The sequence below is a fragment of the Geotrypetes seraphini genome, chromosome 10 (genome assembly GCF_902459505.1).
Source record: "Geotrypetes seraphini chromosome 10, aGeoSer1.1, whole genome shotgun sequence".
In the NCBI taxonomy this organism is placed as follows: domain Eukaryota; kingdom Metazoa; phylum Chordata; class Amphibia; order Gymnophiona; family Dermophiidae; genus Geotrypetes; species Geotrypetes seraphini.
In genome coordinates this window covers 136,793,259-136,820,639 of record NC_047093.1, presented here as the reverse complement: position 1 = coordinate 136,820,639, position 27,381 = coordinate 136,793,259, and the positions used below count along the sequence as shown (strand labels likewise).

Genomic DNA, 27,381 nt, shown 5'->3' with positions numbered 1-27,381 from the left:
AAATAGGTAGTTGCTTGCTCTTCACTGAAACTTCCTTGCCTGGCTGTAGTTCTGGGCTGAGGTGTTGGTATGGGTAGTGTTTTATCTCTTTGGGAGAGTATTTTCCCCTACCTAGCCCTCGGCATAGGCGTCCTTTCACTACCCTGCTCAGTTGCTTGGCCTACCCTGTGACAATATGCATGAGATCTATTTACATGCACTGCTTTCATTGTTAATAGATCTCATGCATATTCATTGGGAAAATACTGAAAACCCAATTGAATAGTGGCCCTCAAGGAGGGACTTTGACACCCCTGTTCTAGAGTGTGAAAAAGGACAATCTGCTTGAATATTATTGCAGAATTACAGATAATGCTGTCTGCATGAACAACACTGCAGAAATTGAGATTTGAGAATTAATATATTCCTACCCAATTATGTTCCTGAAGTAAAAAATTAATAGTTGAGAAAGTTCCAATAGAAAAAAGAAAGAAAAAGAAAAAAAAGAGATAGAATATATAGTGGGTAGGATGTTGGTTCAGGCTAATGGTTGAAGGTAAGAGCATTTATAAATCTCAGAGAGAGCATGAACTCGCAGGCCTTGAGCATGCGCAGATGCTCAAGGCCCAGCAAAGAAGAAGAGGCAGATCTTCGGGCACCGGCACCAATGCACAGGATATGCCGGTGCCGGTGCCGGTGGCCAGATGCAAGTAAGAAGCCTGTTCGGGTAGGCCTGGGGGATTTCATATCGCGGCGGGGGGAGGGTGCCGGATCACACGGGGGAGATCTTCGGGGGGAGCAATGCCGGTTCTCGGAGGGGGGGGGTAGAGCAGCGCCGCTGGCCTCGGGGAGTGGGGGTGGGTGGGAACGTATCAAGCGAGTTTCCCTTAGTTCCTATGGGGAAACTCACTTTGATATACGAGTATTTTGGTTTACGAGCATGCTTCTGGAACGAATTATGCTCGTAAACGAAGGTACCACTGTATTGGAATGCAAGCTGGTACCCTGTTGCTAATTGCAAACTAGCTAAAGACAGGAAACGGAGAGTAGAACTGAACTGACAATTATCTAAATAGAGAAGGGTCACTAGTGGAGTGCCTCAAGGGTCTGTATTGGAATTGTGTTGAATAATGAGGCAACATTCAGATAGTCCATTATTTCTACAAATACTAATCATTCTAGGTTTTTGTTAGGTATTTCCTGCTGTTTCTATCAGGTTTCAGCAAAATAATGTAGCACTTGGGCATAAAGATACAGCCCAGTAAACCAGCACTAGAGGCCAGAATAGCAAATATCTCCACTGCCACCATGTACTTGCCCTTGGTGCTCAAGTATGTTGGGATGAAGGAGATCCAGACGCTGCAGAAGACCAGCATGCTGAAGGTGATGTACTTGGCCTCATTGAAACTGTCAGGTAGATTTCTTGCTAAGAAAGCTACGATGAAGCTGACACAAGCCAAAAATCCCAGGTAACTCAGAACACAGTAAAATGCAATTATTGACCCTTCATTACATTCAATTAATATTAATCCAATTTCTGATTTCATATTAAGATATGAGAATGGGGGAGCAGTGAACAACCAGGCAAGACACAGAACAATTTGAATAAGAGAACAGAAAAGGACTATGGTAACTGAGACCCTGGAACCCATCCATTTCCGGAGCTTGCTTCCAGGCTTGGTAGCATGAAAGGCCATGACCACAGTGATAGTTTTTGCTAGTATGGAGGAAAGAGAGATGGAGAAAGTAATCGCAAAGACAGTCTGTCGGAGAAGACAAGTCACTTTTTCAGGACGTCCAATGAATACCAAGGTGCAGAGGAAGGAGAGCATGAGGGAGATAAGGAGAATATAGCTGAGGTTCCGGTTGTTGGCTCTGACTATAGGAGTATCTCGGTAATAAATAAAGATCCCCAGAATAACAGCAGTGATTAAAAAGAAGACAATGCTGATAAGAGACAAAGCTATGCCCAAAAGCTCTTCATAGGACAGAAATGTTATCATTTTTGAGATGCAGGCATTTCTGTTTGGATTAGACCACTGATCCTCTGGGCATATTGTACAAGTATCCACATCTGAGAATAAAAAATATTGTCTCATTATCTTAAAAATAGCATCAATTACAGGAGAGGCAATAAATACTCTTTCTTTATATTAAACCTTATTTCAAAATCAGTTTTTAGCAGACAGTAACAAATAGTAAACAAGTAACAGTGAGCTTTCTGCAAATCTTATCCTGCACTATCCATTAGAAGTACCTGCACGTGAAATGTTTGGTTTTAAAGAATTCCATATATCTTCCACAAGAAAGGTGTTCCACTAGGTCATGGGAACCGGGTGGGGCTACACGTCCTCTATTTTTTAAAGAGGAAATCTGGTGACCGTACTTATCACCTGCAAATAATCTCTACAGCACTTCATACAACTAGTAGCACTATAGAAATGATTAGTAGCATTAATTATGTGACAGGGAAGCTCCATTCACTGGCTAAACCCTGCCACTAAAGCAAATGTGCCAATTCCTAAGCCAAGGAAGCTGCCCATTAACTCTGTTCCCAGTGCTAAGATCAGACCAGCAAGGCAGAATAGAGAAGGGATGGCAGAGAAGAACAGAATCCCTGTTCCAAGCCACTATAATCCCTTTTATAAACCATCTGTTAATTCTCCAGTAAAACCTCTGGTCAGGCAATCTGACACAGCAAGGGTTAAGGAAAGGGGTGGAGCTGACAGGCAGAACGTGGCTAAAGTACAAGTGAAAGTTACAGAGCAGAATAAATCAAAGCCAGCGGAGAACACACACAAGCAATCAGGAACCTGGAGGGAAGGATGTTCCTCACAGAACAGGGAACTGAAGGCTAGGAGCTCTGTCTTACTCCCTTTTGCTAAGAAACCTGTCCCACAGCATTGCAATGCTGATATAACTCTGCTTCCTAAGCAGAGGCTAATTGGAAGGGAAAAGCTCCATGAGCAGGGCTGGCCAAATGCTGTTCAAGAGGATAGCTTGTATCCAGCTTCAGAGAGTGAGGAATCTCTTATGGAGGTAGAGGGAGATATCTCTGACGGGGATGAAATGGAGTGCAGCCCAGAAGCCTTAGACTATATGTCTGAATGCAGCATGAGTCAGTAAGGTACTGTGTGGGGGAAGGGACTGAAGGTTTGTTCTATAACAATGGTCTAAAGTACTTAAAAAAACATTTCTGTCCTTATGTGGGACTGTATAATGAATGAGAGTTTGATGTGTGAATGTGAGGATCGGTTAGTAACAGAAATTAAACCAGAATCCCTGTATGCAAGCAAAGCATAAGATGGGGGATGGGTAATGCTAACTAACCTTAAAAGGAGAAATAAAGCCTGGAGTGGACTCAGTGACCTGACATTGCACATCCCTGATAATGGGAACTTTTGGGAGGGGAATCTTAGACCATTAAAACAAGGGTGGATGGTTCCCAGCCCTGCCCAGAAATAAAAGGGTAGAGGGAGTATTTATACTTCAGGCAGTCAGGTGGAGAGAACTTCCTGAAGAAATACAGTGGGCTCAATACAATAATTGTGCCAAATCTAAAAAGAGTGGAGCTAAAGCCCAGGGCTGGCTGGTCCACAAGAGCTCTTGTATATAAGTTCCTGAAACTAGAATGCTGCCCAGAACTGTGCAAAGCATGGCAGCCGAACTGTGCAAAAGAAACTCGGATTAAAAGGGACTTGTTTTGGTTTTTTTTTCTTTTTTCTGATTGATACAAAAAGTGGCTGCAAGGAGAACTTTGTTTGTGATAAACCTTTTCCAAACATCATCAGCTGGTGTGGCTGTATCAGAACCAGTGCAAACTGAACTGGATTATAAAACTTGTAACTGGCAGTTATTGGTGGAAGGGTTTTTTTTTCCTTTTCTTTTTCTCTGCTGTTCTTATTCCAAACTGGTCCTCCAAAGAGCGCTAATACTTGCGCCTGTGGTAACATAGTAACATAGTAGATGACGGCAGATGGTCCATCCAGTCTGCCCAACCTGATTCAATTTAAAATTTATTTTTTATTTTTTTTTTCTTCTTAGCTATTTCTGGGCAAGAATCCAAAGCTTTACCCGGTACTGTGTTTGGGTTCCAACTGCCGAAATCTCTGTTAAGACTTACTCCAGCCCATCTACACCCTCCCAGCCATTGAAGCCTTCCCCTGCCCATCCTCCTCCAAACGGCCATACACAGACACAGACCGTGCAAGTCTGCCCAGTAACTGGCCTAGTTCAATATTTAATATTATTTTGTGATTCTAAATCTTCTGTGTTCATCCCACGCTTCTTTGAACTCAGTCACAGTTTTACTCTCCACCACCTCTCTCGGGAGCGCATTCCAAGCATCCACTACCCTCTTCGTAAAGTAGAATTTCCTAGGAGCCGGGTTGCCAGCGCTAGGCTTACCCCTGGCCCCATCACAATATTTGTAGAGCCAAACCGTGCATGGACAAATGAACTCATACTCTCCATTTGAGAATCACACACTCTCTGAGAATTGCCCCCAACCTTCACTCAATCTCTTTCTCTCTCTCTCTCATATAGCCTCCCCCCTCACCATCCTTCAATCAGTTTCTTTCCCCTCACGTAGCTCCAGCAGCAGAAGCCCAATGGTATTCCTGCTTCCCCCTGTGACTCTGCTCTTTGTAAGCTTGGACTGTGTGTTGCTGAATTTTTGGGTTGATCTTGCGGCTTCAAGTTTAGCGAGAGTTGAAAGCACAAGGCCAATCCAAACTTCTGGCACCAAGGAGCTCAAGCTTGCAGATAGCTGAGCTGCCTTGGGGAAAGCAAATGAGGTGAGTCTCTTACATTTCAAAGGAAGCTCTGAATCAGAGGAAGAAGTTAAGAAGTGATAGGCTCAGGAGTAATCTAAGGAAATACTTTTTTTACAGAAAGGGTGGTAGATGCATGGATTAAACTCCTGGTAGCGGTGGTGGAGACAAAGACTGTGTCTGAATTCAAGAAAATGTGGGACAGGCACTTGGGATCTCATAGGGAGAGGAGGAGATAGTGGATGCTGCGGATAAGCAGACTGGATGGGTCATTTGACCTTTTTCTGCCATCATGCTTCAATGTTTCTATAACTACGACCTGACAATGCAGGTGTAAAGAACCTTAACCTATGGGGAGAGGAGGAGATAGTAGATGCTGCAAATGGACAGACTGGATGGATTATTTGGCTTTGTCTACCATGATGTTTCTGTTTCATGTAGCTCATGGAAGGTTGGGTTTTGGCCAACGAGTCATAGGTTGGACAAGCCTGGTTTATATAATGTACTGTACAACTGTTTGTGTACTATTCCTTTCTCAATGTTCAATTCACTATTAACTTAGCAGAGAGAGAACATTTTTCTGTCTTTCACCTTCTCTTTGGAACTCTCTTCCATCTTCCGTACATGTTGTACTTTTGTATTTAATATTTAGATCTCTGCTAAAGACTTATCTTTATGAAGAGGCCTTTTCTATTCAATTGGATGGCTTAGATATGGTTTGGATTTACTTGCACTGTAGCCTGCAAATTTTATTATTATTTTTTTTTTTAGATGAAGCTAATTTTATTGTATTGTTTCATTGATTTTGTGAACTGCACTTATTGTATAAGGAAGGGTGGTATATTAAATAAAATAGACCATAAACCATAATGTTATCTGGACACCAGCCCTGAATATCTGGATTTTATAGTCATGATAAACAGTGGTTTTTGTTTGTTTGTTTTTAAACATTGACTGTCAAGGCTGAATATTGACCCAGTAATAAATAATCAGTGCCCAAGGGGCATGTCACATTATAACGATATCACTTACCAGTTTGGTTGGACACCTCTCCCTCTGGACAGGGGATACAGTCATAGCAGCAGATGGGCTTTCCTTCCTTGGTTAATTTCCTGAATCCAGGAAGGCAACTCGAGCTGCATCTGGACTGCGGACGTGTCTGAGGATTGAGAAAAAATCTGAATAACTTGAAGTAACCCTGGGTTGTGACTTTTTAAATGCAGCATTACGTGATTGGTGGCCATTTTTAAGATAACTGCCGATAAAAGCAGCATTTACAGAATCTGGGCCTTAGTTAGTTTGGTGTAGATGTGGATCTGACCTATCCTTTCTTTTAAGTGTATATTTTTATTGTAAACTGCATTCATCCTCTCAAAGAAGAAGGCTACGACTGACTGGCCCAGATGCATAAGACCCCACCCATAGGAAGGGCTTTAAACAACCTGGGACAATCAGAGCCTCAGGCCCCTCCTCGTTGCATCCCAGGATGCACCGGGGAGGGGAAGTCCTGCCATTTTGAATAGGCAGGCCAGCTGGCTGGGGAGGGGAGTAGGCATCCCTCAAGCCAGTTATCTGAAAATAAGATAAGGAGGGAGAGGGTGGAAGTCGGAGGCACGGGGAGAGGTTGCATGATTGAGAGAGAGCATGGGCAACTCTCTAGCCATGGGGCGGATGTGGGTGGGAGAACTCTTCTGAGGGGAGTTGGGGGGTGCTTGTTGGCAGCAAGAGAGATTGGGCATCGCTCCTGCTGTGGGGGGAAGGGTGTCAATTGGGTAGGAAAGCTTGGGCATCTCTTCCGCTGTTGGGTGTATGTGTTGGTTGGCAGCACTAGAGATTCAGCGTCTCTCCCACTGTTGTGGGATGGTTTGTTGTTGTTTTTTGTTTATTCTGTGCATATGCCCATAACTATAACTAGCAATGGGCACATGCAAATTTAATGAGTCATCGCTACTCTCCACCAATCTCATTTGCCTGAGCATTTTTTGGAGAATGACTCACTTTTTTAAAATTGCTACTATAACAGCTGTGATAGCATCTCATTGGTTTTTTATGCATTGTTTTATGCATAGCCCCGAATTACAAAATTTCTTCAGAGATGATCCACAGTATCCCTGTAGTGTCTACTAAACAAGATTTTATATGTTCCTGACTTTGTGCACGGCTTCGACAACTTTTTAAACGGTATATCAAATTGAATCAATATGCTGTATGTCCACTTATACATTTGCCTGGTGGTTTTGGGCTTTGTACACTGCATTAGTCTCCTCTACTGACTGATTTGGTTGAAAGATAAGCATGTGCTAAGAAGAAGTACACATGACTGCTCAATTCAGGGCCTATGTTAGATTTGCTGAGGCCTAGGACAGAAATTAAGGAGGGGTCACCTCAATTTCTCTCATATCTACCCCTCTCCTGATTTCCCCATCTCTCCCCATCAAATGCTCTCTCATCCAACATCTCCCCCTTCCCTCTCTCCTCCTGGGTCCACCAAATGCCCTGTCATCCAGTATCAATCCCTTCAGTTAAAAATCAGCTTCTCTAGCTGGCCAAGTGGGTCGGCACATCCTTCCCTTCTCCTCCCACCCTGTTCCAAAGCTTCCCTCACTTTCTAAAATGAAAAGGAGTCACCGGTGCAATAACGATTTTCTAGTGTCACTGACAGCTTCTTCGACACTGTTCCTCAGCTACAGTTTGCCCCCTCCAAATCAACTTCCTGTTTCCATATGGGCGGACCAAGGCAGAAGAGCAGAGCTAAGGAAGCCTCCAGCAGTGCTAGAGAATCACAGCCACGCCAGTGACCCTTTTGCATTTTAAAAGGTGAGGGGCGCTTTAGAACCAAGTGAGGAGAAGGGAAGGACACCCCGGCCCAAGGCGGGGAGGCCCATGAAGCTATGGGACCAGGGCACTTGCCCTGCTTCATCCTCCCAAATGCCAGCCCTGGTTCCAATAGTGCATATTATTGTTTATAAATGAATGCTATTGCTCAAATATAGAGTACTACAGCTCAATAATTCACACTATTTGTGAGTAGGCACACTGTTGTTCAATAGTGCATACTATCAAGCAATATGGGACACTCTTCTGCCCTCCAGTTGCAAAAGGAAGCAAGTGACTTGGAGGGGCATTTTCGATATGAGGTCTAAATCTAAGTTTGTAAAGACATACACATGTATCACCTATCAATCTTTAATGATCATGCCAGAACAAAATATGATATCATACATATTCAGTATATCACTTGCAAGATCATTAAATGTGCTTCTCACGAGCTGCATTCTGTGCTACATAAAGCATTTTCACTGAAATCTTCAAACGATCAAGCTTTTATATATATATAATTTTGTTTTACTGCATTTATAAAACCACTCTATAGACTCAGAAATCTAAAGAGCAAATTTTACTTAACTGTAGAAATCATGAGAAATGTTGTTGGGAAGGGACATGTTGCTCCAAGTTTAGACATTTTGTGGAAGACACACCTAAATCTAGTACCAAAGATGCCTATTTTCCAAAAATGCAAAACACCTATCAAATGATATGTTCCTATTCAGTGCAAACAAGCTATTGTAGGAGGGACCAGCAATTTTAGTAGACTGGCCATATCGATAACCCAGTGGAGGGTATTGCAGTGAATCTCACGTAAAAAGTCCTGGGTTCACATTTCACCATAGCCTCCTTATATTGTATGGTGAGCTCTCCAAAACCTACTCAACCCAACTGTACACCACACCAGTAGCTCTATAGATGGGTAGAGTGGGATTAGGATGGGGTCTGGATGGCTCACAAATTCCACTGTAAGTGTAGTGGTTAGAGTGGAATATGGGTCTGGCTCCCCATCTCTTTAGTTCACTACACACCCACCAGGCTACTACAGGAATCTGCTTGCTGATCTACTAGGACTGGCCATAAGAAGGGGGTCATGATTACAGTCCTCCAGTGGTCATTTCTTCAGTTTGGACACCTTTTAGACATTTATTAATGTAAAAACAGGTCTAGACCCAAACATCCAAATTGCCCAGGTGTTCGATTAGGGTAGAAAAGCATCCAAATCATAAGCCCACCTTAGTCTGGCTAACAACACAGCTCTAACACGCCTACTTGAGATTTAGATAACTGCAGATGAACTGCATAGAAAATCATCTAGAAAGAGATTTTAAAAATAACAAATTGGAAGGGTTTGACAAAAAAAGTCTTCCTGCTAGTTTCTGTATGTTTTCTTTTTTGAAAAATGAGCTCTATTTTTTCCTCAATATTGGGTTCCTGGCACATCTGAATATGGGAAAACAAGTGCTATACAATTCCTGCTTGAACTAAATGTTGTATAGGGTCCATTTAGTGAAAGTTAACCTGAAAACATAAACTCCTTACTGGAGTTCAAAATATGAAATTGCCACTTGCTTCCTTTTGCCATTGAAGGGCAGCACTGAGCACTCCCATGTACAGTTGGAATGATAGGGTGCATTATTTGAGGGATAGTTTGTTCTATGGATGACATTGCTCAAGACACGAAAATAAGTTTCAAAAACACCCAAACAAATGGAAAACCAAATAAATATACTATATTGGAAAGTTTTGACTGACATCTACCTACTAAGTTTAAGTGTGCTAGAAACATTAGGCTTCTAAATTTGGTTCAAAAGAGAGGCCCAACTTAGGTGGCTAAATTTGGGTAATCATTTTTTTGTAAATATTAGCCTTGGTATTGTTATATATCCCCCCACCCCCTTTACTAAGCCATGGTAGAGGTTTTTACTTGGTCCGGACAACTAATGCTCCAATGAGCGCCAGAGCAGCGTCGGAGCATTTAGTTCCCTTGGATGCAGTAGAAATCTCTACTGCGGTTTTGGAAAAGAGGGCTTCTATCTGTAACTACATGCATGATATGTGTGTGTGGTTCACTTTCTTCCATCTTGTTTTTGTGTTCCTCAAATCTGACCTGTGCAAATGGCTCCACCCACACAATCGCCGTCTCATTGATGGTAAAATCCTTCCCCAGTGGAGCATAAGGGTTATAACTTCCAACTATTTTACTAATTTTAGAAAGATTGGGTAGAAAGATAACATGTAGAATATCATATCCAATGGCGAGATCACTGTTCTCATCAAAAAATATTTCCTCACCCAGGGCGTCCTTAAAGTGGAGGCTCTTCAGATAACGATGAAGCTAATGGAAAAGCAAATTTGTTTGATTAGTGAAAATAATTGCAAGAATATGTTGCTAACTTTATGCACATATAGTCTCATCTGGATTTTATGAATGGGTTTACTTTTCAAGCAACTTGAAAACAGTGACATGTTTCCTTACCAGTCTTTTCCAAAATTAAACTATAGAAAATAACTGCACTGGAGAAGTTGGTCAATTTGTACTTAATTTCCTGCCGTATAGAAATTTGAGGTATATGCACTGCAAACATTTTCAGTTTGGTTCGTCCTTAGTTCAATGATCTGTTTAGTTCATCTTTCGACTTAAAACCATTTGCATTATTCAGAGAATGGGAAAAACAATTTTGCACTTAAGAGTATAAGGACATAAGTTACTTTACATTACATTAGTGACTTATATTCCGCCTTTACCTTGCAGTTCTAAATGGATTACAGTATAAGACAGCTGGACATTTCCAGGAAGTTACAATTTAGGGGATGCTTACAGTTCTAAGCGGGATATAGTGTAAGATAGCTGGGATTTTCTGGAAGTTACAATTTAGGGGATGCTTACACAATAGATATGGGGAATTACAATTAAGGGGACGCTTACATAGTAGATGCAGGTAGATTACAGTTTAGGGAAGGTTTAATGGAGGAGGCAGAGGGGAGAAGTTGGGGAAGGGAGAATTGAAGAATGCTAGTAGGGAAGAAGAGTTTAGGGTTGGTTACTTATTAGGATCGGTGGGGAGGTTGTATAGTTTTTTTTGAATAGTAGGGTTTTGATTTCTTTTCGGAATGATTTAAAGTCACTTGTAGTTGACAACAAGTTGGAGATATAGGAGTCCAGTTTCGCTGCCTGCGTCACTAGGAGGCCGTCGTACATCTTCTTTCGCTGTGTTCCTTTGAGCGGTGGATAGGCGTATAGGTTCTGGTTCTTCTTATTCTGGATGTGCAGTTGAAATTTAGACGATTGTTGAGGTAGGTTGGTGCAGATCCATTACCATTACTGGGACAGTAGCAGCCTAGTATCCTGTTTCAAACACTGGCTAACCCAGGTCCCAAAAAGTAAAACAAAGTTTATGCTGCTTATCCCAGGAATAAGCAGTGGATTTCTCCACATCCGTCTTAGTAATGGCTTATGGACTTCTCTTTTAGGAAATTAGCCAAAGCTTTTTTAAAACGCTGCTAAGCTAACTGCTTTCACTATATTCTCTGGCAACGAATTCCAGGGTTTAATTATTTCTTGAGTGAAGAAATATTTTCTTCTGCTTGTTTTAAATCTTCTATTTAGTAGCTTCAATACATGCCCCTTCCTCCTAATATTTTTCTAAAGAGTAAACAAGTGACTCACCTCTTCCCCTATCCACCTGTGTAGCACCAGGATTCACATCCAGCTTTGGTTATGAGGTTTTCACAAATAGAAACCAGGAGTAAATGTTGGAGTATATTTTTAGTGTGCATCCTTGGTATTCTGAAATACATCGTCCATCTTTAGTGAATACCCCAACCTGCCTAGGCTCTTCCCTTGTACACACCCCTTTTTAGTCACCCGCTGAAAAATTTGCATGCACATATAAATCCTAATTGGAGACAAAGGATGCCAAAAATTGATTGTTATCACCCGACTATTGGTACTAATTGACTCATGAGTCAAGAAAATTGTACGTTGTTTTGCCTAGCCGTAACGGTTACAAAATCCAGGAGAAAACAGTTTTTATGTACTGTCTCTTTTGTAGAATAAACACCACACACACTTGTTTCTTTTTTAAAATTAGCTAATGCCTTTACTTGTAAAAGAAAGGAACAGTTATATTTCTTATTCTTCTTTGTAAATAAGTACTATACTTCACCATGGTAGATAACTGCATCTCTTTGGGTCTTGGCCAGGAACTAATGACCTGGATTGGCCACCATGAGAACAGGCTACTGGGCTTGATGGACCATTGGTCTGACCCAGTAAGGCTATTCTTATATTCTTATGTTCTTATCTCATACAGGCCGGGAGAAGCCCATCAACCACGGTCAGATCAAGAGCTCTTCCACGGGAGGGGCCCTGCGCATTGAGCACATTCACTCCGCAGCGAGTTTAAAAAATATCTCACAAGTAATAATACTTTGGCAACAGATTACACTTCTTAAACAATATTAATGTTACCTGCCAGAAGTGGGTTTGCCCACAGAAAAAAAACATTTAATAACAAGGTGGAGAAAAACCTCAAGCACTATATCAGAGACGGCAATCGACATTGATTTTAAGCCGCTCGCTTCTTATCATAGGCATCAAAAAACGCCACTTTAAAAAATTAAAATTTCAAATAGGGACTAAGCCTACCACTGTGCACAGGGTTAAATACAAAAAAAAATTTTTTTACATGTATCACCAGGTTTAAAGTGTCGGCAACTCGAAAAGCTGGATCAAGATGGCGTCTGGCTGGACGCGCTGAGACGCCGCTCTGAAGATTTTTCTTAAACAATTTTCAATCATTTGCAAGTGGCTCTTTTACTCACCCGATGCCTAAACGGAGGGGCCGTAGCACCGCTGGTGCCTCGCGGCCCACGGCCACCCCCGCGGCTGGAGACATCGGGGAACTCATCAGGCGGATGCAGGGTATTTTTTCGGCGTCGGAGGGAGGCCCGCAGAGGAGTAGCGGCGTCAGTGAGGCCGTGGAGATTCCTCCGGGATTGGAGACATCGTTGAGCCCCGACGTTAGGGCGCCGCCCCCGCAACCTCAGCTAAGCAGCTCTCCAAGGGGTAAGGAAACCCCGGAGGTCGGGGTCTTGTCTTCCCCTGAGGCAAGTAGTCCATCACAGAGCCTGCTGACAGGAGCTCCTATGGATATGAGCTCCTTTGAAGAAGCTGAGGGGGAATCATCTGAGAGGCGAGTTAACCTTCAGGGACAGCGTAAACTTAATCAACTGGACGGTGAGCACTATGACATTTCTTTACCTGTATTTTCTTTGGAAAAACCCTCAGAAGTAACTCTGGACTCACTATGGGATCTTATGGCCGGACTAGTGAAGACCATAAGTCCCAAACTTCAGTTAATTGAGGGGAAATTATCTCAACATTCTACTGAACTTAAAGATTTGAAAAAGGATATGACTGCCTCTAATTTCTCGGTTCAAAAGCTTGAACAGGACATTAAATCATCCAAACAATTACAGGAAGCTTTAATGAAAGACAATATCAATCTTAGAAGAAAAATGGAGAACTTAGAAAATAACTCTAGATACAATAACTTAAGAATCATTAATTTTCCTAAGCTTCCATTGACACCTCCTAGAGAAATGTTTAAAAGATATTTTCTTGAAGTTTTGGGGGCCTCAGAAGATTCATTACCTCCTTTATCACGAGTCTATTATTTACCTAATAAGACTAAATTACCAAAAAAGCCGTCGGATCAAGGACTATTGGATGTATCAGAGTTATTGGAAAAATCAGATAAAGAGGTTGTAGAACCGAGTACTTTGATTATAACAGTAGCTCTCTCTATTGATAAAGTATGGTTGTTAAAACTGTTCTTTAAAAATAGACAGAAAGAATTTATGGGTTGTAAAGTCCAGGTATTTCCTGATTTATCACGAGAGACGCAAAGGCGTCGTCGTGAATTTCTTTTGTTGAAGCCAGGTGTTATATCTTTGGGTGCTACTTTTTATTTGCGACACCCTTGTAAATGTATAGTCCATCACCGATCAGTTAAATATGTTTTCTTTGAGCCTAGTCAGTTGACTTCTTTTTTAGCGCTCTCCCGATTGGAGGTAGAAAAATCATAAGCTCTATGACTATAGGTTAATCCCAGCAATCAGCCTTCCAGCTAACTTTATGAAAGAGTGTACATTAAGTTCAATTCTTTAATTTTGGCTTTATTTTATAAGAAATCTTGGATCCAATTTAGAGGACTTGAGCATTTTAGTTAATATATGATTTAATGTTATTGGAATGTTTCTTGCTTTATTTAGAATTGCTAATTTGCTTTCTGTACAAGGTATTCTTGATTATATGATTTGAAAATCAATAAATATATTTAAACATAAAGTGTCGGCAACTCCTTCATCAAAGTGTTGACTCTTTTCAACTGTCAGACCTCAGCTCTCCATTACTGCAACACCCTCACTGAGTGAACCCCACACGCTGAAACCTTAAGCCTCCGACAAAGCTCTTGTTTTGCCAGTGTCACATTTTGAACCCTGACTTATACCCATACATGCCAAAGGCTGGCTGTTTTCCACCTATTGCCAAGCCCAGACATTTGCCAGAGAAGAAAATAGAAACGGACAGTTCCTATTTATTTTTTTCTAAAGAGACACCAAAAGAGGGGAGTGCTAAACAAACAGGTTTGTGTCAGAAAAGGGAACCTGTTGTGCCAAAGATAAGTGCAAATCTCCATGCATATAACCAATTAGAAGCAGGCAGACAGCTGGCTTTAAAAACAGCCTTACTGGGTCAGACCAATGGTCCATCAAGCCCAGTAGCCTGTTCTCATGGTGGCTTATCCAGGTCACTAGTACCTGGCCAAAACCCAAGGAGTAGCAATATTCCATGCTACCGATCCAGGGCCATAAGTTTATGGACTGCACCGAAAATGATATAGTGAGTGAATTGGAAAAGCTGCTGGACTATGTAATAATAATTAATAATGTTATCTTTTAATTACATTACATTACAGATTTCTATTCCGCCATTACCTTTCGGTTCAAAGCGCATTACAAAAAGAGTTATGGAAGAAGGGTTACAACGTTAGATCAGAGAAGGTTTCCAAGAGAGGGAAAAGTAGGATCTGGGGTTAGGGAGGGGATGGTAAGAGGGGGGTTAAGCTTTATCATGGTATTAAGCTTTATTAAGGGATTTCTTGAAGAGTAGAGTTTTTATTTCCTTTCTGAACATCTTGTAGTCTGGGGTTGTTGTCAATAGGTTGGAGACTTGGTTGTCTATCCCCTGTTTTATCAGTTATGTTTTTATTAAATTTATTGTAAACGGACCAAAGTGCTGTTTCAGAATGAAAATTTCATAGTCTTGCTGTACTACAGGTAAGAAGCAGTTTAAACTTTGAGAGCTTCAATGGCTACCTGTCGATACAGAGGTCAAATTTAAGGTCGTTTGCATGTTGTTTAAGGTGCTTCAGCCTAACTGCCCTTCAAGTGTTCGCTCTCTTTTTCAGTGGCTAAACTAAACTAAACCTTAAGTTTTTATATACCACATACTCTCCATGATTATGGAGCTCGGCACGGTATACAAGAGCTTAATAAAGGATGGAATTGGGGGTTGGGTATGGGGGGAGGAGAGCATTAAGTTTTTGTGAAAAGCCTAGTTTTCAGGTGCTTACGGAATAGTTGGAAGGAGATCTGATTCCGTAGTGAGGTAGTAAGATTATTTCAAAGCCCTGTGATTCTGAAGAAGAGGGATTTACCCAATTTTCTCACCTAGGGGATACCTTTTAGTGAGGGGAAGGATAGTTTACATTTTTTGGAGGGCCTGGTGTTGTCAGGACTCGAGGAGTTCCAAGAAAAAGGGATTAGGGGAGGAAGGATGCCGTGTAGGATTTTAAAAGCTAGGCAGGCACATTTAAAATGAACCCTGGAAATTATTGGGAGCCAATGGAGTTTGGACAGAAGTGGGAAAACATGTATTTTGCAAAGATCAGCTTGGCCGCAGTGTTCTGAGTAAGTTGAAGTCTTTGAAGACTTTTTTTAGATAGACTGAGATAGATGGAGTTACAGTAGTCAGGTCTGGAAAGGATGATGGATTGAACTAGGACGGCAAAATGTTGTTGGCGGAAGCAGGATGTCATTCTCCTCAGTATGTGGAGGTTGAAAAAGCATGATTTTACCAAGGAGTTGAGGTGGTCATTGAAGGAGAGAGAGGAGTCGATGATGATGCCTAGAACTTTGCTTGAGAATTCAAGCTGCAGTGTGGCGCCAGAAGTCAGTGCGAAGGGGGGGGGGGGGGGGGCAGCTGTTCTAATTTTGGATCGAGACAGAGAAGTTTCGTTTTGGACTCGTTCAGTTTCATTTGAACTGAAAGGGACCAGGATTGGAGTTTCATTATGCAGGTTGATATGTTCTCAGAGAGATTGGTAGGGTTCGAGTCTGTCTCGAGAAGGACAAGGATGTCGTCAGCATAAGTGTAGATTGTTTCGAGGGGGGAGAGGTGGAAGAGTTTCAGGGAAGACATTTTAAATGTTGAAGAGAATAGGGAATAGGGGTGATCCCTGCGGGACTCCGCAAGTCGGTTTCCAAGGAGCGGACATGATGCCATTTGTGTTGACAGCGTAGGAGCGGGAACGTAAGAAGTTAGAGAACCACTCTAAAACTGTGGAGTCGATGCCTATCTCGGAAAGTTGATAGATAAGAATATCATGGTGGATGACGTCAAAAGCTGCAGAGAGATTGAATTGTAATAGGACAGCAAACTTATTACGAGAGTGTAATTGTTGCACCTTTTAAATTAGTGAGACCAGTAGGAATTTGGTGCTGAAGCTGGGTCTGAAGCCTTATTGGTAGGGTAAGAGAATGGAGAATCTCGCTAGATAGGATGAGAGCTGGGTGGAAATGACAGCATTGTCCCTCCTGTGAGCTACAGTCCTCAGACAGTTTGAAATGAGAAATTCCTTCACGAGCTGCCATAAGGCTTATTGGGAACCGTAAACCTATGTTTTCTGTGCAGGGCCTGGCGCTTTGTAATGCCTTACCTTTGGCGTTACATCAATCAAATATACTCTGGCAGTTTAGAAAGGGTGTGAACACTTTTATTTGAGCACGTTCTTGGTGCTAGTCATGTGACTGTGTAAGCTAGAGTCAGTTTTTTTAATTGCTTTCTGTTATTTTGTACTTGTCTGTTCTGTGTTTGAATTTGTATGTGCTTATTTTATCCCGCATAGATTTGTAGATAGGTGGGTTATAAATAACTGTAAATAATTAAACCCAAGATTAGGAGGAAGGGCTGCAAACCAAAGAAGCTGCTGGAACTTAAAGTGGGCTTTAAAAGTGAAACCAGAAGGCTGAGTCTGACCTCGGTACAGGGAAAGATGGTAGAGCCGCATTGTTGATCTCCTTGACAGACATGATCTGATGAGGACCAGCCAACATGGCTTCAGCAAAGGAAGATCTTGCTTGATGAACTTGCTGCACTTCTTCAAGGGAGTAAACAAGCAGATAGACAATAGTGACCCGGTCGACATTGTATATCTGGATTTTCAGAAGGCGTTTGACAAGGTTCCGCATGAACGACTACTTTGAAAAATTGTGAGCCATGGAATTGAGAGTGAAATACTCACGTGGATTAAAAACTGACTGGCGGATAGGAAACAGAGAGTGGAGGTAAATTAACAATACTCGGATTGGAAAAGCGTCATGAGTGGTGTGCTACATGGTTCGGTGCTTGGGCCTGTGCTCTTCAACATATTTATAAATGACCTAGAAATTGGCACGACGAGTGAGGTGATTTAATTTGCAGACGACATGAAATGATTCAGAGTAGTGAAGATGCAGGAAGATTGCAAAGACCTGCAACGTTTCATAAACACGCTCGAGAAATGGGCCGCCACATGGCAAATTAGGTTCAACATGGATAAGTGTAAGGTGATGCATGTCGGTAACAAAAATCTTATACGTGAATACAGGATGTCCGATGCGGTACTTGGAGAGACACCCCCAGGAAAGAGACTTGGGAGATAATGAAGGGAATAGACTTGGTAGATAAAGACAGGTTGTTCACCCTCTCCAAGGCAGAGAGAACGAGAAGCCACTTTCTAAAGTTAAAAGGGGATAGATTCCGTACAAACGCAAGGAAGTTCTTCTTCACCCAGAGAGTGGTAGAAAACTGGAACGCTCTTCGGGAGGCTGTTACAGGGGAAAACACCCTCCAGGGATTCAAGACAGAGTTAGACAAGTTCCTGCTGAACCGGAGCGTTCGCAGGTAAGGCTAGTTTCAGTTAGGGCACTGGTCTCTGACCTAAGGGCCGCCGTGTGAGTGAACTGCTGGGCAGGATGGACCACTGTTCTGACCCAGCAGAAGCAATTCTTATGTTCTTAGATAAAAGTTTTCTCTTTCTAATTGAAAGCAGTTTCTAAGAAGCTAGCTGGATCCTGTCTGAAGGAACTGTGGTGAAAAGGATATTACCAGAAGGACCTGATGTAAACCAATTAAAAGATTCTATCTTATAACCTGAAGGGTTCTTGGGAGGATTCAGATACATCAGAATAATTCAGAGAGGCAGAACCCGCTCCTTTGAGAGGTGCATTGAGAGCTCAAAGGCGGTATTTTATCAGGTTTTTTTCTTGATAGTGAAAGAGTGGTGAAAGTTTGTATAGAGTGCAGTTCTCACCACTTATCTAAATTCTAAAGGCCCATTTGAGGAGGCCTGAGTTAGGCCGCTGCCTAACTAAAAGACTTGGAGAAGTGATTCCTGTTCCAGGAGCAGGTGAAGGGCAGAGGAATAATGGACTGTGCAATTCCTGCCCAGACAAATGTTTGAATTGGTTCTGTGGACCTAGATTTTCGGTTGTGCTAATCTTCTGATGTAAGCATGTGTACAAATTGAGAGAAGGTTTTGAACCAGAAATCAGAAGCATGGAGCCAAGCAAAGAGGGATAGTGATTGGAAGCCCTCTAGGAAATAAGGAGTTCCATAGTGAGGAACAGTTGTTGGAATTTCCAGAAAACATATTGGTAAAATATGAATAGAAACATAGAAGATGACGGCAGAAAAGAGCCATAGCCCACCAAGTCTGCCCATTCCAATGACCTACCCCCCCCTTTGAATTTAACCCCCTAGAGATCCCACATGTGTATCCCATTTCCTCTTAAAATCTGGCACGTTGCTGGCCTCAACCACCTGACGTGGAAGATCATTCCAACGATCAACCACCCGTTCGGTGAAGAAATACTTCCTGGTGTCGCCATTAAATTTCCCACCCCTGATTTTCAGCGGATGCCCTCTTGTGGCCAACGGACCTTTAAGAAAGAAAATATCATCCTCCACCTCAATACGGCCCGTGATATATTTAAACGTCTCTATCATGTCTCCTCTCTCTCTACGTTCCTCGAGTGAGTATAGCTGCAATTTATTCAGCCTTTCCTCATACGGGAGATCTTTGAGTCCCGAGACCATCCTGGTGGCCATTCATTGAACCGACTCAACTCTCAGTACATCTTTTTGGTAATGTGGCCTCCAGAAATGTACACAATATTCCAGATGAGGCCTCACCATGGATCTGTACAACGGCATTATAACTTCGGGCTTTCGGCTGATAAAACTTCTACGGATACAACCCATCATTTGTCTTGCCTTTGATGAAGCCTTCTCCACTTGATTGGCAGTCTTCATGTCTTTGCTAATGATCACTCCCAAATCACGTTCTGCCTTAGTCCTAGCTAAGGTCTCACCATTTAGTGTGTAAGTTCTGCATGGATTCCTGCTGCCAAGGTGCATGACCTTACATTTTTTAGCATTGAAACTTAGCTGCCAAGTCGAGGACCAATGTTCCAACTTTATATTGATACAGTATTCCTAGTTGAAGTATTGACTACATTTGCCTACATATCCAGTTTGTAGTTGTACTATAGTTCCTTTTCTCTATGTTGTCTCTTTAACCTCTGGATCCATGGAGAAGTAGATATTTTAAAAAGTATGTAACTCTGTCTCTGACACATATGAATAGCAATTTGATATTCACAAGCATCTTTAAGTTCAGACATGTTTAGAATATGATGTAGCACTTACATATGTGTGTATGAACTTCAGTGAGGTACACAGGGGAAAAACAGAGGGACATAGCATGGGTAAGACATAGGTAGGGCTTCTGTTTGCATAACTTATAGAATTCTGTAAGCGACAAAAATCCTTGATAAATTTGGATGCCTACTCATTCAAAAGCTCTCAAGATGGACCCCAAAGTGATGGACTGGATTAAGAACTGGGTCAATGGAGATCACTCAGAGGAAAGGAATGTTACCAGTGCTGTACCTCAAGGTTCAATTCTTGAGCCTGTTTTTAACATTTTTGTAGGTGATATTGCTGAAAGGTTGTCAAGTAAGGTTTGTTTCTTTGCGGGTGATACCAATGTCTATAATAGAATAAAAATCTCTGATGGTATGGATAACATGTGTCAGCTAAGATTTTATGCTAAGTAATGCAGGGTCATGCATTGAGGCTGCAAAAACCCAAGGGAATGGTACAGTTTAGGGGATGAAGTACTTTTGTTCATGTGAGATGAGCAGAACTTTCCAGCACAAGGAAATTGATTTGCTGTTATCACACAAAAACGTCTTATTACATAACATTGCAGATAAAGGCCAAATGGCCTATCTAGTCTACCCATCCACAGTAACCATTATCTCTTTCTCTCTCTCTGAGAGATCCCACGTGCCTATCCCAGGCCCTCTTGAATTCAGACACAGTCTCTGTCTCCACCACTTCTTCTGGGAGACTGTTCCAAGCATCTACCACCCTTTCCGTAAAAAAGTGTTTCCTCAGATTACTCCAGAGCCCATCACCTCTTAACTTCATCCTATGCCTACTCATTGAAGTTTCCTTACAAATTAAAGAGACTTAACTCATGCACATTTATATTATGTAGGTATTTAAACAACTCTATCATAGCTCCCCTCTCCCGCCTTTCCTCTAAAGTATACAGACTGAGATTTTTAAGTCCGTCCCCATATGCCCTATCACGAAGACCACACACCATTTTAGTAGCCTTCCTCTGGACCGATTCCATTCTTTTTATATCTTTTTGAAGGTGCGGCCTCCAGAATTGTACACAATATTCTAAATGAAGTCTCACCAGAGTCTTATACAGAGGCATCAATACCTCCATTTTCCTACTGGCCATACCTCTCCCTATGCAACCTAGCATCCTTCTAGCTTTCGCCATTAAGTTTCAAGTTTATTTAAAATTTCTTATACCGCCTAATCAAACCTTCTAGGCAGTGTACAAAAATGTTAAAACCATCTACTGACTAAAATACAGTTAAAAAAACACACACACAATAACATTAGCTTTTAAGCACTAATAAACTAACAAAAAAATTAACGATTAGAACAAGCGGGAAAGGGGGCTGGAACTACAATATGTAGAGAAAAAGAGAACATGTAAGGGAGAAAAACAATAGGAAGGGGAACAGTTTTAAGATTCCTTCTAAATTCTGGGTAGTCCTTAAAAGGACAATTAGGAGTCAAATGCGTCGAGAAAGAGAAATGACTTTAGCTATCACCTTTTCAACCTGTTTGGCCACCTTAAGATCATCACATACAATCACACCCAAGTCCCCCTCTTCCATTGTGCACATTTCTTCACCCCCTAAACTGTACTGTTCCCTCTGGTTTTTGCAGCCCAAATGCATGACCTTGCATTTCTTAGCATTAAATTTTAGCTGCCAAATTTCAGACCATTCTTCAAGCTTCACCAAGTCTTTTTTCATCTTATTCGCACCATCCGGCGTGTCTACTCTATTGCAGATTTTGGTATCATCCGTAAAGTGGCAAATCTTACCCAACAAAAACCTTCAGCAATATCATTTATTAAATTACATTAGAGACTTCTATTCCGCCATTGCCTTGCGGTTCAAGGCGGATTAAAAAGAATTACAAAAAACGTGTTACAAGAAGAAGATATCTGGTAATTTCTAGAGGAGATAAAGAGTGGATGAGGTTGCTTTGGGGAATTGGGAAGATATTGGGAAGTGGTATTAGGGAGTGGGAAGAAGCTAAAAAATGCTAAAAAGAACAGGCCCAAGAATAGAAACTTGAGGCATACTATTGGTAACATCCTTTTCCTCAGAGCGATCACCATTGATCACTACCCTCTGTCGCCTTCCACTCAACCAGTTCCTGACCCAGCCCATCACTTTGGGACTCATCCCAAAGGCACTCAGTTTATTTATTAGACATCTGTGTGGAACACTGTCAAAGGCTTTGCTAAAATCTAAATACATCACATCTAGCGCCCGTCCTCTACCTTTGGTGAGGTTGGAAGACTATAGGGCTTTGAAATTTTACATCTCAGGTCCGAAGTTGTGGATTATGTTACCAGCCTATTTAAATTTAGAGCTTATTTAAGCCTACCAGCCTATTTAAATTTAGGAAAGCTTTTAAAACTGGCCTAAAAAACCACTGCTGTTTCAGAAGGCTTATCTATCGCATGGTTGCGAACAGGGATGGTTGGCTTTGTGGTGATCTCATGGGTTAGCTCTGATGTGTATGATATGGAATGGTCTGTTTATGAGATATAATAACTGTCAGGTATAATATTTAGCAGACTAAGCTGTTTAAGCTTTGTCTGTGTTAGTAATTTTATTGTTAATTTTAATTATGTACATATAAAGTTTTCCAAAAAGAACCAACAAAAACTGCAGTGAAAATGCAAAGCAAAGAACCAAAACAAAACTGCAGAAAAATATACAAGGTTCAGGGATTTATTCAAAGCGAAGAAACAAAAGAAAAATCCAACATAGTCTACAGTGAAAACAAAACAAAACACGGGAATTATTCACCAAAAGTCATAAAAACATATAAAACGTAAATAAACCAGTTGTTATCCAAAAGCTGGTCCTTGTTCTCGTGTATACCGGACCCGACATGGCCTGTATTTCGAAAACACTTCTTCCTCAGAGGTCCCTGATGGATGGTACCTAGAGTTTCAAAAGACCAGATGGATGAAAACAAACAAAATCTCAAACGGAACAGTCGTGTCTGGTAGAACAAGGACCAGCTTTTGGATACAATTGGTTTATTTACGTTATATATGTTTTTATGACTTTTGTTGAATAAATCCCTACGCCTTGTACATTTTTCTGCAGTTTTGTTTTTGTTCTTTGTTTTTCATATAAAGAATTCACCATCTCGAATGTTAGAGTGGCAGTATATAAATATATTCAATCAAATTAAATTAAGGGTCTCTTTATGAAGCCACGCTGCAAATGCACCAGAGGCTTTTAAATACCTTTGGGTTTCAGTGCATTTGTTGAGCTAATTTATTTGATAAATCAAATTACCTTCCACGGCAAAAAATCCCCAAATCTCTCCCTTTCTCCTTTCCATAGGGTGGTATTTCCAGAACTAGACGTGACCATGGCATGCAGTGCATATGCCAGGGCGTACACAGCATTGTATACGTTATACATACTCCTAGAGTTTATGATGTCACAGTGTTTGGGTTTGGGATTGGCAGATGCTTTATTACTTCTGCAGGATTTTTTGAGGTAATGTGAGTACCAATTGCCACCAAGGATCCTCCACCACACCATTCCATGTATCTCTTTTAGATACCGGGCAAGATTCTCCTCTTGGACAAATTTATAAAAGCTTGGAATATTCCTCTTTCCCACAGTGAAAACTAAGGTGTTTTTCTTAACAGCATGGAATGGGATGTAGTCAAATTCCCACTCAGAAACACCAATCCAAATCTTCCCAGGTATTTTCCAGAGGTTTGTTTGTGCCACAGCTTCTAAAATATCTGTATTACAATAGAAAATGATCACTTTAGTTGAATATGATTGAATGATATCTAACATATTATTGATATTTTGAATCATAAATGCACCGTAATCTCTGAAGGTTACACTGAATTCGATGCAGCCTCCACTCCGCTCAATCCCTTCTCTCAGGATCTGCACAGCCCTCATGCTGTTTTCATCACCAGATGCAAAGATACCGACCCAGGTCCAGCCAAAATGCTTCAGCAACCTGACTATCCCAGCGCAAAGGTGTAGCTCACTGGGGACAGTCCGGTAGAAATTAGGAAACTTAACTCTGTCACTCATGACAAGATTCCCTGATGCGTAACTCATCTGCTGAAAAATAAAACATCTCTGTCATATTAAAGTACGTCTCATTCACCTGTCAAATATTTAGAAGATGATTATATATTGTTAAATGAGGGTGTGGCTTAGTGGTTAGAGCTGCTGCTTCGCCACCCTGAGGTTGGGAGTTTGATCCCATCCTGCCCCTTGTGATTCTGGGCAAGTCACTTAGGGGTCCTTTTACTGAGCACGTGCAAACTGATTATATATAATATAAAGGGCGCCTTAGCATTTAACGCGAGCTAAATCAGTTAATGCACCTTAGCAAAAGGACCTCTTAGTCCAGGGGTGGGCTAATCCGGTCCTCGAGGGCCAGAATCCAGTCAAGTTTTCAGGATTTCCCCAATGAATATGCATTGAAAGCAGTGCATGCAAATAGATCTCATGCCTATTCATTGGGGAAATCCTGAAAACCCGACTGGATTGCGGCCCTCGAGGACCAGAGTTTTCTACCCCCTACCTTAGTCCTTCCATTGCCCCATGTACCACACTTTGATTATGAGCCTGCCAGGACAGACAGGGAAAATGTATCCTAAACTTCTGTGGGTGAATCTCTTCATGAAAAAAGCAGTTAAGAAAAAGTATGACCGGTCAGGTCCCCTTAGCCTTGTGGCGCATCTGCCGACCGACCGACAACAGGCCCGACCGACAAACCTCCTTGCCCTGCAGCCACGAATCTAAATTACCTTCTTATAGCAGCTTCAATACTCCAGCTGCTGTAAGAAGGTAATTTAGATTTGCGGCTTCAGGGCAGGGAGGTTTGTCCGACCGGGCCTGTTCTGTTGTCGGTCGGGTGGGGAAGCGCCACAAAGATAAGGGGCAAAGGGAGGAAAGGTGGAGTGGAGAAGAAAAGATGCTTAAGGGAAATGGGTAAAACTGAGGGGGGAGAAGGACGCTGAAAGCACTGGGGAAGACAAAGGGGTGGAGAAGGACGCTGAAAGGACATGGGGAAGACAAAGGGGTGGAGAAGGACGCTGAAAGGACATGGGGAAGACGGGAGGGGGGAGAAGGACGCTGAAAGCACATGGGGAAGACAGAGGGGGGAGAAGGACGCTGAAAGCACATGGGGAAGACAAAGGGGTGGAGAAGGACGCTGAAAGCACATGAGGAAGACAGAGGGGGGAGAAGGATGCTGAGAGCACATGGGGAAGACAAAGGGGTGGAGAAGGACGCTGAAATGACATGGGGAAGACAAAGGGGTGGAGAAGGACGCTGAAAGGAAATGGGGAAGAGAGAGTGGGGAGAAGACACTGGCAGGGAAGAAGACAGAGATGCCAGACTATGGGGGGAGCAGAGGGAAGAAGATGGGTGCCAGACCAATTTGGGAGGGGGGAGAAAGGGAGGGGCACAGTAACAGAGCAAATGGAAGACACAGAAAGAAGAGAGACAGTGGATGGAAGGAATTAAATGAGAACATGAGGAAAGCAGAAACCAGGCAACAAAGGTAGGAAAAAAATTCTTTTTTTTTTTTTTGCTTCAGGATAAAGTAGTATATTAGTTGTGTTGATAAAAATTTATAAACATTAGAGGCTCTAGTAGAAACCCGTTTACAAAGTATGTATTCTTCCCAATTAATATTTCCAAATTAATAAAGTCTTTTTGCTTATTTTTAAATGGGTTTCTACGAGAGCCTTTAATTCAGGGGTCCAATAGGATTGCTCAGTAAGGGGCCCAGAAATTTCTGATGGCGGCCCTGTGAGGAAATCCTATAGACTCTGCGTTTAATCATTTCTACTAATGGCAGGTATGAACCCCATCATTTCCGTCATGTAGATTCTGTATTTTAAGATGACTGGCCAACTTGAGGGTGAATAATAGATTTATATACAGCAAGTCAGGTAACTCCTGCTCTGATCTAGAAAACAAAGCATCTGAGATGAGCATCTCCTTTTTTTAAATGGCGCAGCAAGAGTTACTCTTTCTCTGTCCATCGTCAATGTCCGTAAGTCTAAACAAGCAACAAGAACATCCATAAACATTTGGAGACACAGAGGTTGGTATGTAAATCTCTACATATTGATCTGTATTCTATAAATGGCATCTTACGTTAGGTGCTGGTACTGGCGCCTAACTTAAGTGATAAAAATCATTTAAAAACTATTAAAATAGGCATCATTGGTCTACAGAGGCACCTTAGAACACCTAAGGTCAAAGTAGGTTTGCTTAACACCAGAAATGACCTTAAGCGTTCGAAGGCGCCTCCATAAACATGAATCTTATCAAAGGTAAGTACCAGAAATGTAGACCTTTAAACCCCTGGCCTATATTTCCAGTGCCTACCTTTAATGAAAGCTGTGTGTGATGTACATACGTTTAACAGCACCATTTACAGAATCTGTCCCTTCGTGGCTAATTCTCTAAAGAACCAATTAGTTAAAGGCATAAAGAACGTGTACAAAGAAAGGCATTCTACTCATTTTTGCAAGGAAATGAGCTCTTATGGAAGACTAGCAGAAAAGTACATGCCGTGATTTAATGGTGCATCTGTTGTCGGTGAGACTGGATATGGGCGGTTTTGGCAGGATGCACAGGTACATTTATTTGGGGGTGATGGGTTCCAGCAGAAAAGTTCAAAATATCAGGTAGCTTAGTACATCGACTTGGCTGTTTGCTGTAGCTTGTGGCTGCAGGGTCATCCTTGGGCTAATGTGGATGAGAGTTTGGTTGTTTCCTTAGAGCGTGCAGACTATAGAGCGGATAGCGTAGCTGGTTTTAAGAAAAGTTTGGACAAGTTCCTAGAGGAAATGTCCATAGTCTGTTTTTGAGAAAAACATTGGGGAAGCCACTGCATGCCCTGGATCGGCAGTATGGAATGTTGCTACTCCTTGGGTTTTGGCCAGGTACTAGTGACCTGGATTGTCCACCTTGAGAACGGGCTACTGGGCTTGATGGACCATTGGTCTGATCCAGTAAGGCTATTCATATGTTCTTATGAATTCTATTATTTATACAAGAAAATGCTAACCTCTAGGTCAGGATAAGCGACTTCACCGTAAGGAGTAAATTCTACATACGGTATTTAAAACTCCACGCTGAAAAAAACCGCTCATCGTTATTCTATAATAATGGCATGTTTTATAGAATAGCACTTAGGCCTGGATTCTTTAAACAATGCCTAAGTCAGCCGGCACCTAGAAAAATGGCGCCAGTCACGTGTCAGTTATACTTAGGCACCATTAACAGAATCGCAGCTAGTGGCACCTAAGAAAGAACTTAGGTGCCTGTAATTTAGGCCAGGATTTTAAAACTCTACGTTACCGGTGCCTAATTGCACTTAAGGTCATCTCTGCCCCTAACCACTCCTACTTTGATTTTAGGCACCACTTGCCGCCATGCCGTAGGTGCAATTCTAGCGCCTACCCAGAAGGCTCCTACCAGCACCTACATTCTTTTTTAAATAGTTTTTAATAGGCTTTAAACAATACGGCCAATTACCGCACTGGTTAAAGCCAATTAAAACAATTAAGTTAGGCTCCAGTATGAGTGATCAAGACATCAATAACGCCTAACTTATAGCGTTGTTTTCGGAATATAGCCTGCAATCCTGGAAAATGAGATTAAATTCAGGCTTGGACATTTATACAAAGTGAAACGTGGTGCAAACATTTGTGTCTTAACTAAGCGTAGATCCCGCCTTATAACTGCGTGCGCAATGTGAAGGAACGCCCCAATCCACAAATGATCC

General features: G+C 41.8%; 1 protein-coding gene across 1 annotated transcript in view; it reads right to left on the bottom strand.

Moving 5' to 3' along the window:
* LOC117368634 (vomeronasal type-2 receptor 26-like) overlaps positions 1-27,381 on the bottom strand; it is a 48,333-nt gene that overhangs the window by 2,110 nt on the left and 18,842 nt on the right. Inside the window, exons 5-10 of the mRNA XM_033962362.1 lie at positions 22,960-23,684; positions 22,693-22,707; positions 17,755-17,791; positions 9,688-9,915; positions 5,784-5,910; positions 1,171-2,053 (exon numbers count right to left, since the gene is read on the bottom strand). Of these exons, the coding sequence (XP_033818253.1) occupies positions 1,171-2,053; positions 5,784-5,910; positions 9,688-9,915; positions 17,755-17,791; positions 22,693-22,707; positions 22,960-23,684 (2,015 nt within the window). The remainder of the gene's footprint in view (positions 1-1,170; positions 2,054-5,783; positions 5,911-9,687; positions 9,916-17,754; positions 17,792-22,692; positions 22,708-22,959; positions 23,685-27,381) is intronic.